Source organism: Scylla paramamosain, chromosome 13 (genome assembly GCF_035594125.1).
Source record: "Scylla paramamosain isolate STU-SP2022 chromosome 13, ASM3559412v1, whole genome shotgun sequence".
Lineage (NCBI taxonomy): Eukaryota > Metazoa > Arthropoda > Malacostraca > Decapoda > Portunidae > Scylla > Scylla paramamosain.
The window spans coordinates 25,182,085-25,192,760 of NC_087163.1; the positions used below are offsets into that span (position 1 = coordinate 25,182,085).

Here is a 10,676-nt window from a genome sequence, read left to right on the forward strand (position 1 = left end):
CGTAAGGTTATCAGCTGAAATCATGTTTAACTTTTTTTTTTTTTTTTCTCAATTTCATATCTCTTCCCGTATCTTCATCCTCTCGGCAAGGTCTGTTCAACCGGGCATTTGGTAAGCGAAGCCTGTACAAGTTGCCAGCTGCCTCGAGGGGAATTTAAATGAGGGAGGGGTAAGGGAGGAGGAGGAGTAGGTTTAGAAGGCGCTAGAATGAGTAAGCAAAGGGGGGAGCGGGGGATAATTGGAGTTGAGGTGGGTTAGGTGAGTGTTGAGGAGGAAGGTTTTGGTGCAAGGATGGATTAAAGGGCGGTGATGAGGGGGAATTGGGGATTGAAAGTGGGAGGTGGGTGGGTGTTGGTAATGGTGAGGTGAGGGAAGGAATTAGGGTAAGCTTATGACGTGTTGAGAGAGAGAGGGAGAGAGAGAGAGAGAGAGAGGTGCGGAGTAAGCCAGTTTCTCAGAATAAGCCCAACGAAAATTAAAAAAAGAAAAAAATCCCGCGTCAGCTGCGCTTAACGTGGCTTCAGTTTTGGGAGCAATTTTAACATATACGGGAATCTTCTGCAAGCACTGCGATCTGAGCATGTCATCCAAATATCAGAGGTCACTGTGTTAGAGGATGGGAATTAACGTGAGAGAAAACAAAGGACGTGTTTTTTTATTTATTTATTTATTTATCTTGTTTACATTTAAGGAAAGGGGAGGATTAGACATTAAATTAGGTATATTAATGAAATCGTTGACGGGAGATAATTGGGTGTTTTTTGTAATGTCACTTGCTCGTCTTCCTCTTGTATACGCATAGAGGAAGAGAAGATGAAGGTAGCAGAGGTTAGGTTCACTGCACCACGGCGTCTGTACCTTGTCTCTCTGGGAACATATATCCTAGATAGAAGTAGCGACATTTTCCTTTACGACGGCAATTATCCAGGTAATTTATTTCACCTTGGCTCCTCCACTGAGAGAGAAAGAAAGACTGATAGGAGTGTTTGAAGTTCTATTTCCCGACCATGGAATTCGTCCACATCGCTGTCAGATAATCCTCTCCCACTTTTCCTCCTTTCCGTACCCCATGTGACTCAAACCTGGACGCGGTAGTCTTGAGAGAAAGATAGACGTACGGCAAGGATAAGTGCGTAACCTTGGAGGCTCAGCGGCTAGGCGGTAGCAAATGACGAGATAAGAACGAGTCTGGCACCCGCGCGACTTAGATCGGGCCGTCAGTAAGTAGACAGACGTCGGAGAGAGAGGTGTTGCTTCGCTCTCCACCCGCAAGTTTCCTGTTGCTCTGGAAGTTTTTGCGCGACAGTTTCTTCATCTCGGGCATTGCGTGTGCGTGACTTTGCGTGGGATTGTATCATAGTGCGTGCAGGTTAGACGCTATGACACTGCAGGTTACAGGTGAGTTTTATCTCGTTATCTTTAGCGCGAGTTGAGGTAGTGATGGTGGTGGTGCTTGAATTAAATGCGTTCGTGTGTTCACTATTTGGAAGTTATAAAGAGGGTATTAGTGTCTCTCTCTCTCTCTCTCTCTCTCTCTCTCTCTCTCTCTCTCTCTCTCTCTCTCTCTCTCTCTCTCTCTCTCTCTCTCACACACACACACACACACACACACACACACACACACACAACCAGGCATGAAACTTCAAGGGAGAGAGAGAGAGAGAGAGAGAGAGAGAGAGAGAGAGAGAGAGAGAGAGAGAGAGAGAGAGAGAGACTAACTATTATCTATTTATAAGCCATTTTTCTTGAGCGGGCCAATAATGTGGTTGTGACGTTTTGGGACTCAGGTCTGTACCGCCGCGCCCCCAGCTGTTTGTGGACTCAGGGTGAAGGAGGAGGAGAGGGAGGGAGTCATGTGGGTAGGGGGTGAGTTATGGATCATGGTGGTGGTGGTGTAGAGGGGGTGATGGGAGGAGAAAGGGAGAAAGGGAAGGTTGGTGATGTGTTTCTGAGATGATGGAGGGGGAGGGGAGAGGAAGGGGTTTGAGTGTGGTGGTGATGGTGTGTGGTGTAGAATTCTAAGAGGTGAGGTAAGATTGGTGGGGTTGGTTGAGGAAGAAAGAGGTGAGACGGGAAGTGTGCCCTACCATGTGTTGAGCTCATTGTAATGCAGGGAGGCTTTCTGGCATAGCACGTAGCATCCCTGACCAGTACTAATGCCACCGTCACCACCACCATCACCACCACCAGCGTCTCACCATCCCTCTCTCCTATATCGCTTCGCTCACTCCTACCACCACTATCATTTCTGCCCTTAATTTATTGTTATGTAGTCCGTATTTACAAACGCTTTGCTCTCTGACCACAACGTTCAAAGGCCATTTAGATGATCATTCCTGTTCTCAAGAGTGTTTCTCCAGTTAACAATGTAGGAATATTGTTGATCTGTCACTAGAACTGTAAAAACATCCTTTAAACCCCGGGTAACTTCAACTAGAGCCTCTTAAAAGTAGTGGAGGTGCGGCGTAAAGGTGTTTAAGAATATTGAGCGAGAGTGCAGCAGGTAGCCTTCACAAGTTGATAGGCCAGCATAACTCGGGCCACCTGCTCTGTAATGCTTCGCCAAGACCTTGAGCTCCTACCCGACTGGCCTAGGAAATTGAGAACAGGGTGAGACGCGTGTACGTGCCCGGAAGCAAACGAGAGAGAGAGAGAGAGAGAGAGAGAGAGAGAGAGAGAGAGAGAGAGAGAGAGAGAGAGACGATGTTGAGAAAAGATGAGCAGAGAATGTTCCCGTGACACCCACACCTGTGATCAGCTGTGTAATTACCATGTGTGTGTGTGTGTGTGAGTAAGAGATGTAGTGCGGCGCAGGTGAGTCATTGCCGCGAAGTTATGACGTCACCAGGTGTGCTGAGTGACGTCACGACCGGGAAGTGTGCGAGGAACTGACGGGAGGACGTTATCTTCCGGAAACATTGGCTTGGCCCATTCTTCCCTTCTCCTGGTCCTCTCCCATTCATCCATTCATCCATCTTCGTAACATTTAACCTTGTGCGACCAACCAGAGATAAAGAGATTGCGAAAGGTCTTGTCATCCCCATTCATTCAGTGTGTGTGTGTGTGTGTGTGCCTGTGATCTTTTCCAATGACCGATATTCGAGTTACTATGTCTCCAGTCAAGAGAGAGAGAGCTTATTTTTTTGTTATTTCCTAAGATACCTGACGTAATCTCGTTTTGAAATACGTCATCGTGGTAACAGTGTTAGATATATCTGTAATAGCAGTTGAAGTAGTAGTAGTAGTAGTAGTAGTAGTGGATCATATGAAGGTCACCCACTCCAGCTACACTACCTGTTAGATTACGTTACCTTACCTTGCCTTGCCTTACCTAACTTACCTCACCTCACCTTGCCTCACCTTACCTAACCCAGTCTTACCCAACGTAGTTCAGTCAAGCCCGCCCCTAACCTAATCCATTCCAAGTGTAGTAGTAGCAGTCGGTAGTCGTAGTAGTAGTAGTAATAGTACCAGCAGGAGGGTGAGGAAAGGCTCTGGATAGGTTAGTGTCTACGGTCCCCTGATATCATTTAGGCAAAGTTTGGTGCTAATGAATCCTGGACGACAAAAGGGTGCAGGGGCGTCCAGGAGGGAGGCAGCCGGGGAAGGGGAGCGGAGGCGAGGGGTAGTAATGAAAGAGGATGTGGTAATATTGCCATAGACGTGCTCCCTCGCTCCTTTCCATCAAGACTCTCTCTCTCTCTCTCTCTCTCTCTCTCTCTCTCTCTCTCTCTCTCTCTCTCTCTCTCTCTCTCTCTCTCTCTCTCTCTCTCTCTCTCTCTCTCTCTCTCTCTCTCTCTTATCCTGAATCAGCAGCTTGGGTGAAATTATACGTATGTTGTTTTCATCAGCTGTTCAGTTTGCCTCCTCACGCGACGGCCCAGAGAGAGAGAGAGAGAGAGAGAGAGAGAGAGAGAGAGAGAGAGAGAGGGAGGGAGGGAGGGAGGGAGGTTTTATTACTGCGCTTGTTGTCCTCAGTGTTGTTAAGCCAAGTTCCACCTGCAGAATCTTGTGACTTTTCTTCCTTGTCTTTCATTTTTGTAGTTCAGTTTGGGTCCCTTTTGGCCGCGTCGTCTTGGCTCGCCCTCACGTTTGCCCTTTCCTCTTTCTCCTCCTCCTCCTCCTCCTCCTCCTCCTCCTCCTCCTCCTCCTCCTCCTCCTCCTCCTCCCTGCTTCCTCATTTTAACCAATAAAGTAACTTAAAAATCTCGTTTCTAAATACTTTATTATTATCATTATTATTACTATATAATTTGAAAGGATACTTTGAACTAACGTACCTGTTGATTTGCAAATGTATCAGTTTAACAAATGCGGTTTTACGGTGATGAGTGAAACGTACTGGAGTTGTGGTGGTGGTGGTGTGTGTGTGTGTAGGAGCGGATCTCCAGTGATAATGGGAGTGAATCAGCCATCAACACAAATAGAATTGGTATCTCCGTTATATTAAAAAAAAAAAACGAAAAAAGAACGGAAGTGTTGATTTCGTAACCGCTTCAGAAAACAAAACAAATAAAAACTCCGGCAATATCATAAACGTTTAAGGAATTTTCATCTCAGCGCTGCCAAAACTGCCGCTACATGACCAACGACACACACACACACACACACACACACACACACGAATTGAGAATCACAAACTAATATTACTACGTTTTCTTTTTCTTTTTTTTAACCACTACCACCACCACAGCACCATTACCAAGACCAACCACTGACAGAGATGCGCAGAAAGACACACAGCGGCGGAAACTTGCTGGTGCCAAGTGTCGGTGCGCGGGGAGGCGGGACAGTGATGGAGGAGGGGGTGTGTTGGGTTACTTGGAGGGGAAAATAGAGAGAGGGGGGGGGAAGATAGAGGTTATAGTTAGATGTGAATGGAAAAGGTGTGAGATAGTGAGGCAGGGAAGGGAAAGAGGGGGAGAGGCAGTGTTCGGTGGAAAGGTATAGACGAGGAGAGATACAGTGAGAGTGAAAGAGAGAGCGATTCAGATGCTGCAGGATTTTAGAGTGGAAATGAAGGAAGACTATAGGAAAAAATGAAGAGGATAAGGGGTAAGATGGAAAAAATGGAGAAATATGAAGATAGAGATACAGTGAGAGTGGAAATATAGTGAGAGCGATTCAGAAGCTATAGGATTTTAGAGAGGAAATTAATGAAAACTATAGGAAAATGAAGAGGATAACGAGCAGGATGGAAAAAAAATGGAGAGATATGAAAATTGATAAAGAAGAGAAGACAGCTCCGGTCAATTAAAAACTTTTATATATTCATTGAGTTAGTATTTTAAAATCTACTAATTGTGAACTTATGTAAACTCTGTCAGAACTAACACTGAAGAACGCCAGGATTTTTTTCCAGTCCTTACGTGTGTAGATCAAACATGGAAGGCAAAAAATATTAGCTGAGGAAGTGCCAGTGGGAGAGGCAATACGTACATAAGGAGGCAGCAAGTGTGTGTTAGTACGTGGGTTGCGTGATGTGAATGTATGATACGTACACGACAATAGCCAGAGGTGCGTGCATACGTGTGTTAATGAGGCATCCGTGGGTGGAAGACAAAGGTGTGTGTGAGTGAACGGGAAAAGGTGGTAGTGATAATGGTGGTGATAGTGGTGGAAGGTGGTGGTGATAGTGGTGGAGGGTATAGATAACGGACCGTGTTCAGAATCACTTCTGCGTCACACTTCCACCACAGTTAAGAATCTCTAGTTGATTTCACACGAACGGTTTTACGGTTGTAGTGACATGAACAAGAATTTTACCCAATCAACAGGAGAAACACACTTGAGAACCATCCTGATCATCTCTATAAGTACGTAGCCTTTGAAAATATTATGGTGAGAGGGCAAAACGCTTCAGAATACGGGCCAATATGAAGCAAGCATATATATACACACACACACACGTAATCATATAACCTTCACTCCAAACTAGTTCTTATCTACTTAGTGTGAGGTTCAGTGAGGTGGCGGAGGAGTGGAGGCTATTGGGAGGCTGTTGGGGCGTGGTGGGAACAAAGGAAGGTTGATGCAAAAATGATGATATGCTGACTCGCCCTACATCCAGCTGCTTTTGGGCGGTGGAGTGAGGGAAGGGAGTCAGGATTCATTGCTCACGTCTTGCCGAAGGTTTTGGTGCATTAACTTGATGTGGCGGGACGTGAGAAAGAGAGAAGGAAGGAAAGAAGGGAAGAGAAATAAAGGATAAAGAGGAGGACGGGAAAATAACAAAGAATCAGGAATAGGGTTGAATAAGAAAATGATAAGATAGTAGAAAATGAAGGAAAGGAAGATACAGAAGATAGGAAAAAAGAAAAATAGAAGAGAATAGGAAAATAAGATTGAATAAGCTGAAGATAGGGAAAGCAAGAAAGGAGAAGGTAGATAATAGGAAAAGAAGAAGGAAGAAGGAGTGAACATGTAGTAGATAATAGGAAAAGGAGAAGAGGGAAGGAAGGAGTAACTGATAAAGGAGGGATAAGAACGCGAGAGGGAGCAGATAGAAAATAAAAGTGAAGAAAAGGAAGGTAGGAGGATTATGGGAAGGTTGCACGTGGGGCCCTTCCTGCAAGTCCTCGGAAGTTATCAGGGCGTGGTCGTGGAGGGGAACTGTCTTGAAGGATGGTTAGGTTAGGTAGATTGTGCCCTCACCCATCTCCCTTCCCTCTCACTCCTCTCACTCACCCACGCAACGTACCGCCCCTCTTCCTCCCTCGCATAGTCTCTTATCATCCCAGTCCACCCTAGTCCTTCCCCCTTCTGTATCACCACCACCCGCTTCTTTTACTCTCTTTCCCAGCTATACATCACTTCTTCTCTTCAAACAAGCCAGCCATCCATCCAAGGCACCTCTAGTCCTTCGCTTTCCCCTCTTGTTCATCAATGACAGCTTATACCATGGGCTATGTAACCCCCACCCGACAAACGCGTTATCTGTCTTCTTTCTCCCTCCCTGCTTCGTGTTTGAAAATCCCTCCCTCCCTCCCTCCCTCACATCCCCAGAAGAGGAGAGTTTACACAGTAATTTATTTATCCCTGAGCTGGTGTCAGGTTTGTGTGTGTGTGTGTGTGTGTGTGTGTGCAGCGGGGAAGATGAGCTAGCAGAAGCAAGACTGCGGTGGAGGAAATAGAATATCCTCCACATCCACCTGCCTTGATGTGTGTGTGTATGTTTATGTATGTGTTTGTATGTATATATTCGCATGATGTATGTATGTATGTGCATTTATTTAAGAAGTGTAGTAGGGGAGCGATAAGGAGGAAGGAGAGGAGTTACGAGAGCAAGGGAGAAAGAGAGAGGGTGGAAGAGAAAGAAAGAGGAAAAAATGAAAAGATAAACATTGCATGCGACACGGGAGGAAAGAGAGAAGGAAGGAACAAGTTTGGAACAGTATACTCCTGACGCTTGTTCTTTTAACTACCCAACACCACTACTACCACCACCACTATCCATAACTCGGTGTTGATAATCTTACTCTCCGGTGTAGCCATCTGTCCTTCCCTCCCTTGCAGCGCCGTCCTTTTCCGCTCCCTTTCGCTTCCATCCAAGCAGTAGGCTGGCCACAAAAGCCACGCCAACTGGGCCGCAAGCCAACATCTGTGCGTTAGCCCTGCCTGAAGCTCACACACACACACACACACACACACACACTCACTCTCTCTCTCTCTCTCTCTCTCTCTCTCTCTCTCTCTCTCTCTCTCTCTCTCTCTCTCTCTCTCTCTCTCTCTCTCTCTTCCCCCCATTGTTCACCATCTATTCTTTGTTTTCTACCTCTTTCCTCCTCTCCCCATTATTAATTTTCTTTTATCATCCACTTCTTTTATCCTTCCTCTCATCCTCTCATGTCCTCCTCCCCCTCACTCCCGCTGGGTCTGGCCAGGGTCGTTAAGGTAAGCCGCGAGGGACGCCCAAGTGAAGCCCTCCGCCACCAGGGACAAGGCGTGGAGTACCGAACTGAAGGGGAGGGAAGGGGAAACAAGAGGAGATAAGAGAAAATCGTTGTGCAGAAGAGAGAGAGAGAGAGAGAGAGTGAGAGAGAGAGAGAGAGGGGTGGAAGTTGTCCATCACTCTTCTCATGGTTGATTCTCGTAGTTACAGTAATCTTGTGGTTTGTCCATTGACCGTCAGCTGCGCCTCGCTCCTGTCTCGCGCTTGCCAAAAACTTGCCTTTGTGCAGGAAGCGCGAAAAACACCAGTACACGAGCATCCGAGGATTGAGTGTAGGAGGGAGGATTGTGTATAAGCGAAGGGAGGCAAAAGGTGAAGTAATGCTGTTCATTGAAGGAGTACGTTAGGCGAGGGAGAAAAATATGGGGAGAGGAAAAAATAAAAATAAAAGTGATAGCCTAAACTTTTTACTTTACACAGTGACCTTTGTTTTCATCAGACAATGTGCGGGGAGGCATAGGGCGGGACGGGTTGGGGAGGTGCGAGAGGCGCTGCAGCTGACTGATGAGCCAGCCTGCAAGATGTCCTGTGCCAGCTCAAAAATGTAGTACATATTATCATTTGTTTTCCCCGAAGTGTTGTCACCAGCACTGATGCGTGTCGTGTCCGTGCTGAATGGCGCAGCCTCCAGTGTTTGTATCCTCCACTCCATACATCACGTCTTTACATTCTGATCGTCACCTCCATATCCTGTATTCCCTCCTGTTGTCTCCTCGCATGCTCCCATCTCACGCGCGCCGGCATGTATCCTCACCCCACGCTCCAACCTCTCCCATCCCCCATCCCCTCCTTCTCCCTTCCCCCTCCTCATTCCTGTGCGCCCGTCACCTGCCTCACAGCTGCCTCACTTCACCTTCATTGTCTGGGATATTGTTGTTTTGCCTTGCTTACACATGCAACGTTATATTTATCAGAATATATATATATATATATATATATATATATATATATATATATATATATATATATATATATATATATATATATATATATATATATATATATATATATATATATATATATATATATATAATATTGTGTGTGTGTGGGGGGGTACCCCCTTTCTCCCATTATTCAACCCGTGTTTTCAGTTGTCTGAAAATGCAGAGAATGGTACACGAAACTTCAGTGCTTCATGAGTATTAATGATGATAGTCATACTAATAGTGATCATAAGATGAAAATATCGCCATTGAAAAAAACTCCCTTTACAACATTGTGTCTGTGAACAGATAAAGATCCTGACATACTGAAAGATTAATTCATTTAAACACACAACGCATGTGTATTATGAGCAGTGTTGTGCATTTAGTTATAGTTGTGGTAAACTGTAGCAGTCATAGTGTTAAGCAAACAAGCACTAACCCATGCTGTGCTTGTTGCCTCAGTACTTCCTCAGCCAGTCAGGTGTTTCATTGCTTTAACTAGTTTCTCCTGTTTTTCATAACTTTATCCTCAGATGTCACCACCTAAGAGTCATCGACTTGGCATTGAATCATCTGATTGCAAGAAAGTTAACCTTGAGCATTTTACACAACTGATCTTTTTGTGATGCATTTTACAACGATGGTCAAAGGCAACATATATTGTACATAAATGATTCAAACCAAATTCATCTACTTTGATACTGACACCAGTTTATTGTTTCAGAGGAGCTGAGCAGCACAGTGCTGACAGAGGTTCAAGAGGCGCCGCCCCACGAGAGTGTGACTGACGGGGAGAGTGATGAGGGTAGCGTGGCAATCGCTGCCATCCTGGCAGCCCTCGGTGTGCTGTGTGTGGCGTCTGCAGTGAGTATTGCCACAGGGAGAGTTAATAGTTACTAATTATTCAGGACAATATTTACAATAAATTCAGCCAAACTTGAAGCAAAAAGTAACACAGACGTGCCCCGGCAGCTTGCATACGTCATCTACCGGTACTTCCGCAAACGGTCGGTGCACAGCATGAACTTTGACAATCCAGTTTACAAGAAGACCACCACTGAGGACGGCTTCCACCTGGCTGGGCAGCAGCGCAATGCCTGCTCCCGGGCGACCTCAGGAGGGCCTCAATACCAGCACCGGCAGTACGGCGTTACCTCCCCAGAAGACGTAAGTATCATGCGATCACGGTGTAGCCATGGTCAACAACTGCCTGCACAGCCTGGCAACTCAAAGGGATGATGAGAGGCCTCTGATTCATGTATCAGTACTATGCAGGTGATAATTTGAGGCAGGGCTAGGCTGGTGTGTTCCCTCATTTAACTTCAACTCACTGGTGATGTCCACCATTTCCGTGTGTTGATTGGCAGGCTTGTAAAGGTCATCTCAGAATTATTAACTATCTGTCTACTCCAATACCTTTTCTTTGGAACTCACCAAGGTGGGATGATCACAAGTGTGTACTTACTCCTCTCCACACACCTAATACTTGCACTTTATATTCCTCTCACTTTCCCTCCTTTCCTCTTTTCCTCAGTTTTACTTTGTCCTCCCTTTGTACATTGGGTTACCCTCTTACATCTACAGTATCTATTCTGCTATTGTATAACCTTCTTGCCATCTCTATCTCCAGTTGATGAAACATATTAAGATTGCTACATCACTTCTACAGTTCACTCCTTCTTACTAGACTTAACAATCATCCATATACATTAATTCTCACCAGCTACTTTCCTCACACCATAAGTTTCTATCAAGGAACTTGTTTCTGCCATTTGGATCCTTTTAACTTCACATCAAGT

The 10,676-nt window shown here is 45.6% G+C and overlaps 1 protein-coding gene across 5 annotated transcripts in view; it reads left to right on the plus strand.

The window, feature by feature from the left end:
• LOC135106564 (very low-density lipoprotein receptor-like) overlaps positions 1-10,676 on the plus strand; it is a 115,446-nt gene that overhangs the window by 96,337 nt on the left and 8,433 nt on the right. For all 5 annotated transcript variants that reach the window (XM_064015780.1, XM_064015783.1, XM_064015781.1 and 2 more), the window contains 2 exons: positions 9,602-9,741; positions 9,850-10,044. In XM_064015780.1, the coding sequence (XP_063871850.1) occupies positions 9,602-9,741; positions 9,850-10,044 (335 nt within the window). The remainder of the gene's footprint in view (positions 1-9,601; positions 9,742-9,849; positions 10,045-10,676) is intronic.